This window comes from Crocodylus porosus, unplaced genomic scaffold (assembly GCF_001723895.1).
Source record: "Crocodylus porosus isolate Cpor-Errol unplaced genomic scaffold, CroPor_comp1, whole genome shotgun sequence".
NCBI classification, from domain to species: Eukaryota; Metazoa; Chordata; order Crocodylia; family Crocodylidae; genus Crocodylus; species Crocodylus porosus.
In genome coordinates, this window is record NW_017728907.1 from 59416094 (window position 1) to 59434992 (window position 18899).

The window sequence follows — 18899 nt, forward strand, 5'->3', positions numbered from 1 at the left end:
TTACCTTAATTTTAAGTGCTTTTTTTTTTTTTTTTTTTTTTTACTCGTCTAGATATCCATTTTGCGAAGGCTCATTCTGCTGAAGGAGTCTCTGAGGGAGAAAGAAAAACCAGTAAAATAAACACACATTTTCCATGGAGAATGAAAAAGCCTTCGCTACCCTTTAAAAGCAGTTCTGTGCCAAATGAAGTTGCTTTGCATTTTTCCGAGAATGTTGCTGACCTGAATGTTTCAGCCCGTGTGCGCGGAGGGGACAACCACCTACATCCTATTTAACATAAGTCCTCAAAGGGCTTTACTTGGAGCAAGCACTCTGCACAGAGAAACTGCATCCAGAAACAAACGTAGGTGACTGACCTGGTCAGTAACCATCTAGCCTAAAAGAGTTCAGAGAGGGAATACTTGGAGAATATTTCACAATCAACCCCAAGAGACTTAAAAAAGTCACAATGTTAAAAATGGAAGAAACAGCCATCTTTTTGTAGCATGCAGTGAGTAGGAAGAAATACACTTAAGTCCAGCAGTTATTTGTGATGGAGGTTTAGTAAAGCGCTCTGCTAGGAGCAGTTTACAACCCGCTGTATTGCCCTGTTGCTGCCCAGAGCACACACACACAAGGACACGAGAGATACGGGCTCCTCATTCTGAATGAGTTGTGTAGGGAAGTGTTAAAATCTATATTTGTATAAATAACAGTTGCACCTGTGGAGCTGAATGTATGATGAGCTGAATGTGATAAGAGAATCAGTATTCCTAGCTGCTCCTTTTCCTACTCCTTAAAAATGCACACTGGTTCAAGATTATAGGATGTGAAAGCTAAGTTAAGTCCATAGCACAATTTGTGGGGATGCTGTTCTACCCAAACTGGCTACTAAATCACTGCCAGCATTATAATGTCGTTGTTGTTACCCTTCCATCTATTCAACGAGCCACAGAGGACACAGGAATGACTATCAGGATATATTCAGGAATTTCCAAACTTTCCTTCAATAAACAAGCAACTGACACCACTGGAGCAGTATCTTCCTCAGATGCAATATTTTTGCACAGTACATTTTTGACCATAAACACACTACAGGACCTTATTAAAATCAGCTTTCACTCATATATCACACGCTTAATGTAAGGAGGCCCTGATCTGCCTGACAAAACCATTAGTAATAAAGAGGGATTTGTGTTTGGTCCCACTGTAGAAGGGAAATACTCAAGGTTCCTTCCAAAAGCACGTTTCCCGACATGGAAAACATCCTCCACCCTCTTAATCCAAAATCCCTGCCTTGCATTTGCAAGTCCTCACCACAGAGATCATTAGCAACAGCCCAAGATTCCCTCACGGCCCAGTTTTAGGTAGGGAACTGGCTCTATGAGGTGGAGGAATGATTATGAGGTTATTACGACAGGGACGACAGAGGCCACCTTACAGGACTGGGGGAACAGGCACTGTCTGAAAAACTCATGCAGGAAAACTGGCCAACCAATACATCCTGAAATCCAAGACTGATTGGGGAGGGATGAAAGAGGCAGCAAATAAGCTCATCTTCAAAGATCTGTAGTAATGAAAGGGATTTAAAACCTTCCCTGGAAAAACCTCCATTCCCATTTCTACTTCCTCTTTACACCAGACTGACCCTGCTGGGTTTGCATCCTACTTGTGCTATGCAGCTACAGCATAAAAGTCACACCCACCTATGGCAAGCAACAGGCAGCACAGCCTTGTACAGCTGTGGGATCTTCCTGTTAATCAAGGGCTGGAGAGCTTCTTTAAGACGGTGGTAGTTCCTCTCAAGCTCCCGCTGATACTCCTTTTGGTCTGGGCCTATCAGGCTCTTGTTCTTGCGCAGTGCATCTTCGCACCTAGAAAACAAACCCCAGCAGAGCAAATGGGACCTGTTAATTGACTGGGGTGAGAGAATTTCATTCCCTTCTCCTGGCTGAACACCTGATCTCCTCCTCTGAGGTGCACTCAGCTTCCCTGGCTCACCAGGGAGTTGCCTCTTCAATTGCCATTTTATTTATAGACTTGCAGTTCCTCTCTAATTTTACTTTTTTCACCTATTACATTTATACTCTGTGAAGAGGAGCTGGAAAGCTTATCCCCATCTAACCATTTTCAGGCCAAGGGGGTTTAAAGATGGATGTATCTATTCCTTCCTCCAAGAACAGATTACCCAATAGTAGGCTATTAAACTCTGGTGTTTTGAAATATGTAAATTAAACAAAATGGGTATGAAAAGAATTGATAATCTCAATGTGTCCCATTAAATGACCAGATGCCAATGTATCTTTTAGCATGGAATAGGTAGGAATAATTTTATTTCGATTATTTTTCTAAATTATTTAGTGTTCCTGAGAAGGGTTGAATTGAGAAGGCAATTTAGAAAGGGTTTCAGTCCTTCAGAGGAATCAGCCAATTGTGTTTCAGTCTTATTTTGGAGAAATCCACTCCAGGTAATTCAGTCTTCCTGCCAATTTAACAGTGTGTCATTTCAGGTGTCAGGTTCAGCAGTCAGGTGTTTGTCTGGGCCTATAGTGGGAGGGATGGTTTTTCAAATGTGGACATGTGTTCACGAGGAACTCAGCAAAAAACACCACTTCATTTCATATAAAGAGCCATGCCTAATGGCTTCAGCAACTTGAGAGCTATAGTCCCCAAGGCAAGAAGGATGTAGAGGACATATTCTTTAAACGGCCTGGATCCTTAAGCTACAGCAAAAGGTGCTATAATCTTTGGCTACATTAACAAGCATATTTAACAGGTCCTGGATACTCCCCTATATTACTGCATTTCACTTTGATGCGCTGAATATAAAGGTCTTTGGAAAGCATGAGGACAGTGCTCTTTACCTTTTTGTGAAGTCTTTGAAACAGAGCCGTAGTTTGTTATGGTGTCTGAAGAGCTTTGGATCATTGGGTATTTCAGACAAGAAAACCTGTGCAACTTCTAATGGTCCCTTTAGAAACAGAAGAGAAAATAGTAAGTTTCTGTGCACTGTCTGAAATACTTAGCGGAGAAATGTCTTGCTTGTAGAAACATTCATAAAATGCAAAATTCCCTGAGAGAATCTTTCATGATGAACTGCACTTTCAAAGTACAAAGTAAATCACCAACTGCCATGAAAACTGGAGGTGTCCGTTGTCCTCAAGGTAAATTTTTACAATGCAGTTTCTCACTTCGGGAAGCTGGCTATAAAAATGCATAAAGCTCCATGTTTGTTTTCTCTCGGCTGTTTTGAGATCACATCTGCTCAACTGACACAGACCAGATGCTTACCGCTGCAAACTGACCCAGCAGGTGTTTGCAGGATTGCAGTCAACTTGGGATCTGTAACAATGTTGTGATTTTCCCAATTTGGGCATTAGCAAAGATTCTAGGGGCAAAAAACTTCCAGCAGTCTCTACCTCTGCAATTATATTGCTTTAAGTTTCGTTGATAACACACAGACCCGAATACAATCCAGTTCGTGCGCTCTTCTGCAAGGCTAACCAAAGTGAGAAACAGCAAAACGTCATTATTGCCACGCTTCTGAATACTGACAAGGACCGGTGAGACGGGCCACCTTGACTTACTCCTTTTGCTGCTGCTGATGCAATCTTTTGGGCAGTGCCAAAGATTGCAGAACTGTGAAAATACATATACCAACTGCTCAAGAACTAACTTTAGCATCTACCTTTGCACCTACTGCTTGGGCTACAATCCTAAACTCAGCAGAAGTGACCTTGACACTGAGATGGGGGTTACAGCAAACTATTTGCCATCTCAGAGAAACGTACACTGAGTGTGTATCAGTGGTTTTGTTCAACTGTGCTTTTCACCAGTTCAGGCACAGCCATACAAGCAGAATTTCACAGGCAGCAACTCTTTTAAAAGCACCCCACTCTATAGGACAGCTGGTTTTAATACAGGGCATAACAACTAACCAGAGAAGAAAAGGTACATTTGTGCTGAGGCACATTAGGGAAGCATTTCCACAGCAAGACAAGGAATAAGATCTCGCTGTAACCTGACAGCAATTTAATTTCTGCACTGCTAGATTATCCCTTATTACCAAAGATGCCCACTCTTTGCAACATAGACAACTGCCCTAGCAAACATCTTGGATCATAAAGTTTCCATCCATTTCCTTAAAAAGAGAACAATTTAAAAAATGAAACTATCCTTGTTATTGACAAGGCACAAAGGCAGGCTCAGCCCTGTACAGGATGGAGGAAGGCTGCATCTACTACACTTGACCATGAAAGTAATCATTTGTACTGGCGCTTCCTTGAGAGAGGAATAGCAATGGTAGGTTTGTGTCTACCAGCAACAAAACCCAGCAGATTAGTTCTGACTACTTCCTGCAGGGGCAAACCTTCAGATTCCCTGATGCTTAGACTAATGTTTTCTATGTGCTCTTCGTTGTCAGGTAGGACCCAGGCTTATATAAACAATTAAAAAAAAATCCTGGCAAAACAGCTTCACGGATGCTATTTCAAAAGGGGGCCTAAGCTTCAACATGCAACTTGTTGGGTACCAGGCAACATCCAGGGTACTCAAAGCATGATGAAATGTCACTCACCTGATTTACCGTTGTGCCGACTGAACCCTGAAGCACCATCTGGAGCATCTTTGGATCTGCTGGATCTTGATGAGTTGCAAAAGCCAGTTCCTGTGTTTTTTTCTGCATGTCCTCAATGGCCACTTCAATGGGAGTCAAAATGATCTACACAGACAAACATCAGGCAGGAACAAAGAGACTTTTATCATGGCCAGGATTTTTTAAAAGAAGTGCCTGCAGGTAGGCTCTGAGGGCTTTAACAGAATTGGAAGCGACTTAGGTTTCTTCTTGCCATTAAAGAAACTGCTCTAGCAGAATGTAACTCATGCCCCAACAGGGCGTACTTTTATATCAGTTCAACAGGACTGATTTTGAAATGATTTATAGTCCAGCTGGTGCAAAAAGCTGTGCAGGTCCACACTGACTGCAGTTTAAACCAGGTGGGGTTTAGTTTAGTTTGATCAGAAGGTTTGTGGGAAAGCAAAATAAACCTCTCAAATGAAAACAGCTTGTGTCCCCATGTAGGGCTCTGCCCTGGGGTTTGATTTAGCTGGCTCAGTTCTGGACATAAACAAGGCTTCATCTGGATTGAGGTCCATTGTCTAGGAATTCCTCTTGCAATACTCCTAAGGAATGGAAACACCTGAGTCTGACATGTCAGCCAAGCAATGGAAGTGCAACTCCTAAACATACTTGGCCATTTGGAAAGCCCCTGGAACCTGGATCAAGTTTGTGGTTCAATATTTGCAGCAGAGCTTCCTGAGGGACGTGAATGCTCATAAGACGGGGGAACTGCTAGTGAGGACAGTGAATTTATGAAGTGACAGGCAAAAGTTTCAAAGTGATGATGTGCATAACTTGGGCTGGGTGAGTGAGGCACCAACTCTGGGTTCTGTTTTAGAGCAGGTGCAAGAATAGCACCTACACTGTTGCTGCCCCAACTGATGCCACCACTGTCCAGAATGCAAGGCTTCTTAGTTACGCCTCTGATGATGAGTTTTTTGAGTGCATTGAGATCTGCTGATGACTAGGTGCTATTAAAACCTAAGGATTACTATTATTCTGATTAGGGCCTGCACACAGAACACTTGCACTAGTGTAATTTACAATGGTTTTCTACACCAGTGCAAGTTACACTGGTGTCTGGAATGGACACATGCACAGCCATTCCAGAACAAGTACACTGGTGTAATGTACTCTGGTATAATTTTACCCTGGTTCCTAGGGTAATTCTACACTGGATTCAAGTGAATTATGCCAGCATAGGACTGTGCATCATGTCCCTGCTCCTTCTTTAGACTGGTAGAAATGTGTCATGTCAAGGCTCTTTCTCTGTCCCTCACAAATCATTCCAGTTAAGGAACCCTTTCTAATGTTTTCATACAGCAAATAACCAGCCATTCACCCCGCTCCATCTTTGGCACATAGCCCGCCTGATGAAGCTTGCTATGCACAGCGGTCAGCAATGGAAAAGTTCATGACCATACTGTAACATGTTATGTTATGTTACTATTTTCTTACTACACAGCACATCTCCCCCAACAGTGGCTGCCATTCAAGATTTACAATCAACAAGGGGCACAGGTCTCTTACCTCCTCTTTGTGGATGACATTTATTCTGGTTTTAATGTAAGGGAAAGCATGTGATGTAGTCAAGATTGTCTTCCTCTTGAACTGCTCATGCAGCTCCCCATGTGCCCGGCCATCCAGGGTGAAGGGCGTGCAGTACATGAAACGCCGCAAGTTATAGTTTTTGTCAAAATAGGTTATCCTGTCCTTCATCTCATACGTGTCAAAATAAGGTTCCACATAGGTTATTTGAATGTAGGCCTGGAACCAGAAAAACATGCTGACAGGCAACCAAGGCTAATGCCAAAGGAAGCCACAACACAAAGAAAGAATTCCCCTTCCTGTTGTCTAGGGGCACACCCCCCAACCTGCCTCCAAGAAACGGGACTCTTCAGTCTTCGGGTCACATCCAGGTGCTTCAACTCACTTCTCAATCTGTCCTTACTCAGAGGAAACTCCAGTTGGTTTTAGAGGGAGCTGGGGGTGTTTAACAGCTGCTCAGTCACTCATGGTGTGGGGAAATGTTGCTGCTTCCCTCCTCTCCAGAAGAGCGGGGTGGGAAATCACCCCCACTTGCAGACCTACTCTCCACCTTCTCTCCTGGCAGAGATCTGCATGGAGGGGCAGACCTGGACTGAATGAGGGAGGAGCAAGCAAACTAGGGACTGGAAAATGGAAGAAATATGTAATAAGCTGCCCTCCCTTTCTTTGTAGAAATTATGCGGAAAGGCATATGCAGCATCAGGCTATGGGGGCGGAGATCTTTGCAGGGGGGAATACTGGTAGACCATGACCTTCCTCTGATCTCCTTAGGGCTTGGAAACAGGTCGTGCAACCTACTCTGCTTTCCTCTGACAGAATGGTGCAGGGGACATCTCCAGAAGGGGGCCCTCCTGGATGTGCTGTGGCAGGGAGATGGATCCAGCCCAAGGTTTTCCCTATCGTACGTTCAATACTCAGCAATGGTTTACACACTGCCACGGTACCTTCTAATCTTACCTTGTTAGGATCTAGTTTTAATTTGTCTACAGGGTTAGAGTCTTTAATCACTTCCACAACATCTTCACCAAACCGTTCTCCGTAAAACCCCTGAAAGTGAGAACACCACACTGAAAGACCATAGCAAATGCTGCAATCACAGATGAGGAAGGGGGTAGGACAGATCCGGGCAAATTCAATATGGGTACAACTCCAACTGCCTTCAGTAGGAACCATGCCAGGGCTGGAGTTGATCTTCTGAGTCAAAGGGAAATAATCAGCTGTTTCAGGGGATACAGAAAAAACCCTGGAAGCTAATCAGGCTCTAGATCCTTTCAGTCTCATATACTGACCATCTGGTTTTGGACAAGTCTGACCTTTTATGTATCTGAACCTAACTGAAAATTGGGCTCAACACAGGATCTGTTTGAAAACCTTATGCTGCATCAGAACGGGATGCTGCTGGATTCAATAAACTGGATGCGGGGGATGTGGCAAGAGAACAGGAATGTCCAGACTCTGATCTCACAGCTTCATTCCATCACTGTGGCGCCTGAGATCAGAATCTGAGCCCAGAGTTTTGCCCTTCACTTCTTCAAGGAAGATGTCTGGATAACTGAAACTCATCAGGGTCTGAGCACACAATGCATTTACACCAGTGCACATTACATTGGTTTAAATTACACTCGGATCTCAGCTATCAAACAGTAACTGCTCGCCATGAACACTGTCTCCGTAGATGATGGGAAGCATTAACAACTTACTTGTCTTGAGCAAAGGATGAGAGTGGGCAGGTGACACAGGGATCTATTTTTAACTAAAGAAGTCCTCATACCAGTTCAGGGGCTTATTTTGTCCACCTGGTCCTGGATTACACTGGGGTAAGTGTACTGCATATCCAAGCCCTAATTTTACAAACTGTATTTCAAAGTCATTTTAGGTGTCTGCCCCATTTTTGTGCATCTAGTCTGATATACACTAAGGGACCATATTTTCCACATCAGGGTAGTAGGGAAAACTCTAGCACTTCCTGAAAATCAAATCCCTATTATTTGTCTCAAGTTTTTTTCAAGCATGTTTAGTTCAACTGGCCACATTCAATCTGCAAAAGCATGCAGAAGACTTCCTAGCCAACCAAACTAACAGCTCAGCCAGGGGAGACAAGTAACAAATACTCAGTTTTCATGGGTATTTCAACAGAATGTCTGAGTGGGCAGTCAGGAAAAAAATTAAATTAAGTACTAAGAAAGGGGAAATGTCAATGTAGAAGAAGTTCAAGAAGGAGAGAGGAATGACTGGAATACCAATGTCAGTGAGGCTTGCTGGACTAGCAGATGGCAATGCAGTACAATACACCAAGGACTTGGAAAGAACGTGTTGAGTTTTGGCATCTAGTTACAGGACTGAGTGAAGTTATTACTGTTTGGTGTCTAGTGGGAAAAGTGGGAAGGCCTTTAATCCCCTTCGTTTAGGCAGGAGGGGATGCCAGTGGTAGGACGGGCCATATCAGGTCAGGAATATGGTGCCATGACCATTCTTGGCAGTGCTAAACCACTAAGGCAATTTACTGCAGTGACCTGTGCTGCCCATTCTGTAACATGGCCATTTTGGTCCATACCGAAGCCTGGAGTCAGGCTCCAAGAGGCACAGGGAAAAGTCCCACTTACTGCCTTGGCAGAGTGATTTTAGTTCAAACCACAACATGCATTTCATGCAAGACTCCAGCTTTTAAGAGCAGAATTGCTAAAGTGCAATTTACAAGTATAAACTTTGGTCAGTCGTGACAATCTCACCTCCAGTCTATGGGATATTTCCGCCAGCTTTGTTATGGCAGGCTCCTTGTACACAAATTCTTGCTCGTCTAAGTCTCCAAATTTAGTGCCGTAAAAGCCAACCCGGAAGTATGTACCAAACATCCGCTTTCCATCCTACGTTTGGAGAGACATGAGGCATGTCAGTAAGCAGGCACAGTCACATATGCTGGCAATTTGCACAGATGCAAATTTGCCCCTAGGTTTAAACTGAATTTATGCAAAAAGAAAGTAAAATAAAATAAAATAAAATAACTGCAACTGGGGTAGTCAGCACTGAAACTCAAATACCAGCAAGCTGACAGCAAACTAACAGCATGTCACACAGAGCAGTGAAGGCCTGACCGTGCAGTGAGTTTTCTCTCTGGAGGACTCTTAACAGAGTCAGGAGATTCTGGGAGACATTTCCCAGGGAAAGCTCAGTGCAAGATCCTCAACAGGCAGACTATTCATAGCTCCAGTGAGGTCTAGTGAACTCTGCAGATATCAACCAGCTGGTTGCCACTGGCTTCTAGAGTTAAGGAAACCACTAAGGCACCAATCCTGCAATCTTTACCAAAAGGCATGCGTGGCTCCACACAAGAGCTCTACCTTTCACAGACAACTAATTGCAGGAAAGGGCCTAAACCAAGACGTAAATTATACAGTGATTTTAAAAAGAAAATGCTTTTTCTTAACAGCACGTTTAACTGAAACAGTTTTTTCTCTTGGAATAAACTCTAGGGCCAAAGTCACTCCTGGGGAAAGCAGTTGCAACTCTACTGACTTCGCACTGCTTCCATTTACGCCAGCTATGAATTTGGCCCACAGAATGGAACAGCTATAATAAATCAGAAACGTGCGGATTTTTTTTACGTAAAAAATAAGATTGAAAGAGAGGAAGAGAAACATTGTTTTGAAATCATGCCTTTGGTTTTGTTAAGGAGCAACAAAAAAACCCCCCGCACTGCATGCACAAACCAAAAGTGCTCTTCAGAAAGAAACTCCCAAATGTTCACCTTTACTCTCATGGGAACGTGTGACAGAGAGCATCATGCATCATATCTCAGTCTGACTTAGTGTCTGGGCTTGAAGCAGCACCTCAGATGTCCAGATCGGTGTATGTGATTTTTAATCATATTTTGCTATGGAAAAATTGATCATTCTGTGGCGATGGTGAAAATAAGCAGAAGGGATGCACAACTGAGAAGATAAAAGGAATCTGATCCATGAAAAAATGATGAGTCAGAGCAGTGGTCAAACAGCTGATGGGAGCAGTGGGGTAATTCATCTAAAGTCACTATAATTCTTTGTAACAAAAATGCATGATTGCTCTGCAGCTATTGTTTTGCCTCTGATCTGGTGGGTGGAGAGAAGAAAAACCAGGCAAATTAGATTGAAAATGGAAATGCCATTTCCACAGCCTCTTCCTTCCCTCAGTTAGCTCACCGGAACGTCTCTGGGTGCTCCATGGAAAATACTTCATGGGAGCTGCAGCATGTGATAGACTTTGCTCGATCAGGGCCTTTATGAACATAGTCTTTTAACAAAGGTATTGGAAGCAACCTTTGGGCATTATCCATTGATGCGGCACACGTGTCACTCAATGAAGACCCGTCCCACTCAGTACTACTCAACTGCACTATTAGACTCAGTCATTAAAGGAAGCCAGTCTAAAAGAAACCCTCCTCAACTCAACTCTGTGTTAGCCGTTTCCTTGCTTCCCCCATGTTAATGGAGCTACTTTCAGGTAAGTGTAGAACACACTTCGGGCCTCTTAATTCCTAGGCCCTTTCCTTATTCACTACAGCAGGCTCTCTCCCCTCTTGGGTCTCTGCTCCGTATGACAGACACGATCTTTCTTTTGTGTAAATAAGTGGGATTTTTGCCACAGACTTCCGCTCAGCAGAACTGGCTCAAATACCTCTTCTGCTTGGCCATAGTAGCTTGCAAAGCAACTCCTGCATCCCATTCCAGTACTGGTACCAAACAATATTAAAAATGTACTTGTGAAAGTTAATACGAAGCTCTGTTGAAGGCAGCTGCAGTGAGCACCTCCTCAGCCTGTAACTAATTGAGCTTGATGGGAACTGAGAGAATTGAGTCCTCTCCAAGAAGTGCCCAGCATCCACAGGATCGGCCATGCAGGTCAGAGGCTGTGCCGGAGGTACAGAGTGCCTTTATCTACCACAAATCTCGGTGCCCGATAAACTCATCATCATACATCAGGGTTCAACAGTGTCCAGGTGGAATGAAGGCAACTGTGGCTTGAGAAAAAGACATCTGGACTTTGCTAGTGCAACATGATGTTTTAAAAAACCCCCACACTGTCAAAGTTACTGTGTTTTTCTTGAAAAAGCTTAAAAACCTTGTGACATGTTCAAAGGAGAAGAACCACCACCCACACCCAAATTTAGGGCTCAACCACAACCTCCAGTACTTGCCTGTACTCCACGCCCCCTTCCTGGGTGAGACTGCCAGGTTAAGAAAACAAAAGGTGGCCCTGTGCTATCCTCTTTAGATGCAGAGGTGAAGTGGATGGGGAACATGTTTCTAAGTTGGGAACACCTCTCCCAGTTGCCAACAGGCTACTCTAGGATATACCTCCCCATCCCCACCCCAAGGTGTCTCCATAATACAATCAATGAGACATCTCTTTGAGGCTTCCTTTAATCTATTCTCTTGGCTTTAGCTAACCTTGATCTCTGCATCTGAGCTATGGGGTACTACATCAAATCCAAACCCATTTTCAGCTCAGCTCAGCTCAGCGAGTTTTGCTAACGTGGCACAGGGTCACTGTTGTTCCAGACCGCAGGGGGACACAGACCCTCATTTATGTGAGTGAATGTTTATGAGCTGTTTTTATCCGGCATCTATTTTTAGTAACCATGAATCTCTAAAATTGGGAAAAGCTGTTTTTAGCCTGGTTGGGATTTCTATGCGTTTGAAACTAGTGAGCTATTACATTAGAAACAGCATTGGCTAGTCAGGCTAGGGGGTTTGTTGAATCAGAGGTAGTTACATGCAGAGCGAGGATCAAGCAACCCAAGTCATTTAAGTTTGCAGCTAACAGGATTACTAAAGAAGACTGGCCAGTCACCTAGGATAAAGTCAGAAACGGAGTGACCTTAAATCCTCCTGCCTAGTGGGTGCGAAGTGGCTTTTCTAGGAGTTGGTAGACTGGGAAAGACTAAAGGAAAATATGAAGAAATGTAAGAACTGAAACAAAAATGAAATGCCACAGCTAAGCTGCTGGCAGTAGGATGAACAATAACACAGTACGGTATCAGTGACTGTGCTACGAGCATGTGGATGCTTCGGTTACTTTTGCCAATTTTTTTTCCCCACAGAAATTTAATCCAAACTCCCTGTAAAGACCGTACTAGAAAACAAAGAACTTAAAAATACTCCATGGTCTTGTTTCTGAAGAAAGCTAAAAATGCAGTTATGAGGGAGGAATTATTAAAAGCATTTGATCTCCTATTATTTCAAGAAAAATAATAGGTCTTTGGGAGAAGAGAATGAAGGTGAACACTGAATAGCCATTACAGAACTGGCAGAGCAGATAACAGCCACCATGATTTATGAAGGGTTCATGATTTGTTATTATGCATGGTAAATACCTTTCAAAATTGCTGGGAATAAAGTTTTAGAGTTATCTCTTGCACACACACCAAAAGCTTTGCCAACTAGATTTACATAACCAGTAAGTTAACAAGGAATTAGACACAGTTGAGACCAGTACAGTAACATGGACATAAATGAAAGCATAACCAGCCCAAAGTAGGTATGAATAAAAATAATTCCTTCATATCTGTTATGCAGAATGAATAACCCCAAATGTTTTTTCTATACTATGGTACATTTTCTTTTTGAATTTTAATGTGAAGAATTAAATCTCTCAGGCAGCGTTGCCAACTTTTACACGTCCTGTGAGTTTTAAGAGTTTTTCTTAAAACCTCAGCTCTTAAGAGTCTTGTGATTAGCTCAGCGTTCATGATTTAAAAAAAAGACAGTTCAAAAGTCCTGGCTTCAGGGAATAATATTAAAAGGTGATATATAACAGCTCAAAGACCTGGAGGTAAATTGTTTATTATTTTAAAATGGAGGAGAGGGAAGGGGGGTTAAGGCAAATTTCAGCAAATTTTGCAAATGCAGTAGGGCTGGACTCGTAATTTTGCACACTTGGTGTTGGCAATACTGCCCTCCCAGTACCATGCTGCGTGAATCTTATGGTTGGCATAGCTCTTTGGTAAATTGAAATTACTGGGGTTTCCACAGAGTTTAAAAAAAAAAGAGAAAAAAAGAAAAAGAAAGAAAAAAATCCACAAAGTAGGAACTTACCACAACAGACAATAGTAAAAGTGGGGAGTAGGGTCAGCAACCAGGGCGATAGAGGAGAAAACAGAAAGTATTTTAATTAGGGAAATCTCAAAAAACAAACAAGCAGCAACTGGCAGCAAATTAATTAAAAAATAGGTAAGCATCAATTAAAATATTTAAAAATAAGGAATAAAAGGAAAAACATGCAACAAATTTGGAAGCTACGAAGCAAAAGGATCAGCAAAAAAAGTGGTAACAAAAGTGCACAACAGTAGACAAGACCATAAACCATGGGTGTGTTTTACCATGCAATAAAACATGACTGAATGATGTTAAAATCATAACCAATGACAGGATATACTTCAGGGGTCGATTTAGCATCACGCAGATTGATCAAAACAGATGCTCACAGGATTTCATATTCCTTGGATACTGAATGTACATAATTTACAGTCTTATGATACAAACACTGGATTGCTGGGTTTGCTTCATCAGCTTGGACTTGTCGCAGTAAAAGCCAGTGATTTACAAGGCATGTGCTGCCACAATTAAGCTACCGAGTTTCAGTTCTTGTTTGCCCAGAAAGAGATGAAGTTGAGAGATATTTAGGCAAAATAATGGGTTCAGCATATTGCACAGAAAGCAGAAGCAGGCTCTAGCACCTGGAAATATCCTTCTGGAACTGACAAAAATGATCTGGCATCATATTTATAAAATGTGGGGAAAAGCAAAGGTTTTAAAGTTTGTAGAGTTGTAAGAGCAAAATTGAGATCAGGTGAATATGAACTGATTTATCAAAATCACAGCATGCTGGTCTGTGTACGAGACATAGCAAAGGTGGGGATTTTTCTGTTTGCTTCTTTGTTTTTAATCCAAATATATCCTGCATTTATGCATCCACCACCTCGTGTTTTAGCCTCTGCTAAAACAAGAGCGGCAAAACTAAATTTCTATGAACAGAGGAATTGAGCTATTTGACTGCTACCTAAAAATCTGCATAGCAAATATTGAAGAATTCTTCCTATTTTAATTAGCTAGACTAAATGGCCTTTAGTAAAGAGTTAATGTCTGCTTAGCTGTGACTGATTTGTTTATAACTCCTCTGAGCATTATCACTTAAATCGACCCCTGTAGGTGGGGTGAAAAAAATGGTATGAACAGATGAAATTCTGTGTCAATGTTGATGAGCAGAAATATAAATGAAGTATAAAAACAAACTAGTGATGGTACAGTGGCTCATTCACCAAAGAACCTCATTAGTGGAACACATTGGCATCCATGCACTACCTAACAGCTTCTTACAAAGAATTTCCTACAACAACCACAACTGTTTTATTGATATTTCTTTGGTTAATGAATTCAGTTTCACAGCAGACAGCAACAGAAATACCCACAACTAGCACATGTGGGGAAAGCATTGGCATAAGTCATCTGATCAATCTATTAGTGTTCTGTACTAACTAAAGTTTAGTTACCTACCTCCCAGCCAGTACTCTGTATAACAAAAAGTAAAAAGGGCATGTCACAGAAACAAAGAAAAAAAGTTTCAGAGGTCAAAACATGACCATTCCAGATTAATAATACCTCACATTTATGATCTCAACAATTATAAGTTATCATGCACCTAAGCCGACCTACTGTTCTTTCTGACCTAGAAGAACAATAAATTATCATTAGAGACGTACCAACCACTTCTTTGTTCTTTATTAGTCTGTTGATAACATCTGGTTAATATTAAGAAGTTTGGCACCGCCTGGCTGCAAGTCACAAGTTGGAGACAAAATAGGTCACATCCTCAGCAGGTGTAAATCAGAATATTTCTAGTCTGGTCAACTGAGCTACACTGATTTACGTCCTCTTGAGGGAGTTTGTCAAGCCCAGACTTTTCTAAGTGTAAATAAATGGAGTGACAAAGAATGTACCTGGTCCAGGTGAAATAAGTGCTGATCAGGGTGAGTGGCTAAAACACAGCAGCCATATGTATTTTAGCACAGGTTGCCGAGTTCGCTTTCCTCCATGGAAAAGGTCAAGTCCCACTAGCCAGTCCAAGAAAGCAATGAACAATTCCTAAAACTTGCTGGGCACTCTCATTTCCTATTGAGCTGAGGCCCACAGACTTCAATGGCAGTACAGTACCTTCCAAGGAACGCTGCTCAGAATCCCATGGCACTGATCTGCAGAGATCTGGCCCTGCAAGACACTGAGCACCTCCTAAGAGGTGCTGAGTGCCTTCAAATCCCACTAACCTCAGGCTACTACTAAGGAAAATTCCCCTTTTTCAGACCATGCTTATGTACAGACTTAAGCTTTGGCATGAATTTAAGCCCATGATTAAGTGCTTTCCTGAATCACAGCCTCTACAGCCTTGTGAAAATAGACTCAGTGAGAAGTGAACTCACCAACTGGTACCTGGAGCTTAATCTTATGCCACTGCTTTCAATGGGAGCATGACTGGGCCACAAAACAGCTAACACTTCAGGGAAAGGAGCAGGAGAATGCAGAGAAGACACCGTACAGTGCACTTGGCTGCGATTACATGTACATTACAGATGTACTTGGCTAGTATGTGGCACAGCTAAGACCATCTTCCTTCACTCCTGAATGTTTGCTTTTCCAATGACAGGCATATTATCCAACCTTTAGTTATACTGTGGATACAATTTTAAGGAACACCTTTCAGAACAGTAACAGATGCGGTCAGAAAAAAACCTAGTTTTGGGGGAAAGGGAATAAGTGTCTCTTTTTAATACAAAAAAAGATTATGGGGCAGGAAATTAAGACAAAGAAGCTCCAAAAACCCTGTTTAAGAATGTGTGTAACATAGGGAGAGCTAAATACAACCCCAACATTTCTTCATGATATACTTTAAGCTACATGTAACAAGCCCCAGTTTCCCAGCAATGCAACATGTTTTAAAGTAATAGGTGAAATTATAAACCCATAACTAAAATGCACAAAGCACTTGATGGATTTCTTCCACTGATTAATTCTGGATAATTTGTGTATTTTAGACTTAAAATTATTGTGTGGAATGGGCCTTCCTTACAAATCTAATTAAAAGTGTGCATAGAGAATCAATGCTCATAGTGACCTTCACTGTAGACTAGCATTTTGATAATGTGTAATCTGAATTATTATTATCTGCATTTAATAACCAGGTTATTTCCTTAGTAGAGTTTGGTGGGAAATGACAATAAAGCCTTTTGCCTTTCTTCATAGTTCACACTATACAGGTGGATAGGAGGACTGTTACCTGATGAACAATTTTGCTGAATGCTTCTTGAAGTTTACCATGGATTGTAGACAGTTTCTTGGCATCTCTATTAGCTTCATGAATAGGAATGAGGACTTTGTAAACCTCATTTACTGCTTCATACATGCCAGCCTATAAAAATAATGCACATGAGATGAGCCTTTGTATCAACTCAACAGGAAGAACGTGTTATACATGATACAAGCTCACAGGACTTTAGTAAGACTGTGAAATTGGCAGTGTGGCTGGCATACCTACATTTACTGTGATGTACTGAGGACTTTTTGTTTAAAATTTTCAAATCTTTAGTAAGCCACATAGCCAAAACACAGTTAGTGCTACATTTCAACTGATTCTTAATAAACTCATCTATTAGCAAAAGTAGAGATGTTTTCTTCATTTGAAATATAAGCACAGACATGCCCAGGCTGAACCAAATACTGAAAAAATGGATATCTGAATGCATCATTGGGGCCCATTATGTTTAGCATGGCATGAATCTATGTGACTTGTATATCATGTCCAGCTCTAGAAGCGGGTGGACTTACAGAATTTCTTTAGACACATCTGATATACAACACTGTTTGCCCTCTCTTGGCCTGTGCTGAACTGCCTTGATGTCCCACTCACTGTGCACAAAGAGAGGCACTGAAACTCGTGGCTCAGCCAGCCCACTGCTGGAGCTTTTTTGTTGCATTGATATCCTCCTTAAGAATCTTCCCAGGGAGATACCAAACCACACTCTGAGAAATAGGTAACTTGCTCTGAGGAGCCTATTGACTTCTGAGGGGAACACTGTTACCAGGCCACTACTGTCCCTACCTCTGCTCTCCCTTTGCACCACCAGACTGTCCTCATCCTCAGTCACAGATTGCAAACCCTCCACAGCAACCTAGAAGCCCTTCTGTGGCATGAGAATGGGGATGGCACAGAGGTAACACTGCAACTCTCCAGGTGTTTTACACAGAGGGCTGGATGGATCTATAAAAAAGCCTTTAGAGAAGATACAGATATCATTTTCATTACAGCAAGGGGGAATTAGCACTGGACCTTCCTAACTCACTAAAGCTCAAAAACCTGCAGAGCTCAGGTGGAACCTTTGGAACCACGCAAATTCCTTCCAGTGCTCAGTCGTGGCTGACTGCAGAATACTTGGGAGCGCTGGCTGAGTCGCACCCAATAGCTAATGCTACCAACAATGCAAATATGAACTAAGCAATATGGCTGAATTACACAGTCTAATATGCTAAACAGCTTCCTCAATACTGCCAAGTAGCATGAAACATGAAACAGAAATAAAGAGAGATTAAAATCTTCTACCATGGAAAAAGATGCTGCAGCCTGTTCCAGCAATCCCACCAGACCTGCTTCTGTAAAATGCTTTCCAGAGCAGATACCTTCTTCGTCTGGTGATACAACATCATCAGAAACTGCAGATTCTTCCAAAACATTAGAAGATATGTTCTAAGGAGACACAGTTTCAACCCAATCAAAATGTTTTATTTAGGCAATAACATTTTATACCCCAAAGGACAAGGTTTATTTGATACTGGATCAAATTCTAAAATCTTTATTCACGTTTTTACTCAGACAACATCCTCTTTGTGAGGCAAATTTCTCTTTTCCTCTCACTAAGGTTTTGACCCAGAAGGGCACTTAAGCCTCTTTATTGTTAAGCCAGTGGGACTAGACAATTTATACATTCAGTGCTAAGCACTGGCTTAAGTGCTTTTCCTGGATTGAAGCCTAATGCTATTAGGCACAACCTAAACACAGTTGTTTTCAGCAAACATTGCAGAAAAGTTATGCCTCACACGCTGCTGGGTTTAGAACAGCTATTTTCATATTTGATGAAGCCACTTTCAAAACTGCTTCTTAAATATAGTGCCTTGATATGGCCAAAATACATTCCAGTTCACTGTTTGGTGGCAGAAAGTTAAGAAAACAAAACACTCCCACAGAATAAAACAATAAAAACCACATTCCTACCTGAAATGTGACACATCCTACAGGCAGGTATTTCCGATCTTCAAGCATGCTTAAATATTCAGCCACAAGTGCTGCAGAGTGGACAAAACACTGTGCGGATTCGGCATGGTTGCTCCTTTCGGAATGTTTTCCGGCCATGTTCTGTAACCAGGTCAGTCGCAGGTCGGGGGAATTCTGATAGCCTTTGGCAATTCTAGTTGAAAATCAATGTCTTGGGATTACTATATGGTGACTTAGGTTTATCCATAACTCCTGGCTTCCTAGAAATACTAGAGATCCACTGATACGAGCTACAAAAGCATACTAAATAATTGTATATCTCTGTACATCCCTGAAGGTCTTTGTTACATGAAGGTAGGCCTGTGAGAAGCGAAAAGTATCCGATTCGGCTTTGGGATTTGGCCTATTTGGAGAGACAGTGATTTGATTCGGTGATTCGAATCACTGTCCTGATTCGATTGC

At 42.0% G+C, this 18899-nt stretch overlaps 1 protein-coding gene across 8 annotated transcripts in view; it reads right to left on the reverse strand.

Moving 5' to 3' along the window:
- The window catches only part of DOCK7 (dedicator of cytokinesis 7), a 150914-nt gene continuing 132015 nt past the window's right edge, over nt 1-18899 (reverse strand). For 3 of the 8 annotated variants that reach the window (XM_019531555.1, XM_019531556.1, XM_019531551.1), the window contains 11 exons: nt 18438-18630; nt 17769-17912; nt 16449-16580; nt 14675-14689; nt 8876-9010; nt 7104-7193; nt 6129-6365; nt 4557-4700; nt 2845-2951; nt 1687-1854; nt 1-91 (listed from right to left, as the gene is read on the reverse strand). In XM_019531555.1, the coding sequence (XP_019387100.1) occupies nt 49-91; nt 1687-1854; nt 2845-2951; nt 4557-4700; nt 6129-6365; nt 7104-7193; nt 8876-9010; nt 14675-14689; nt 16449-16580; nt 17769-17912; nt 18438-18630 (1408 nt within the window). In that variant the 3' untranslated portion in view covers nt 1-48. The remainder of the gene's footprint in view (nt 92-1686; nt 1855-2844; nt 2952-4556; nt 4701-6128; nt 6366-7103; nt 7194-8875; nt 9011-14674; nt 14690-16448; nt 16581-17768; nt 17913-18437; nt 18631-18899) is intronic. The other 5 variants (XM_019531557.1, XM_019531552.1, XM_019531553.1 and 2 more) reach the window with 3 other exon arrangements.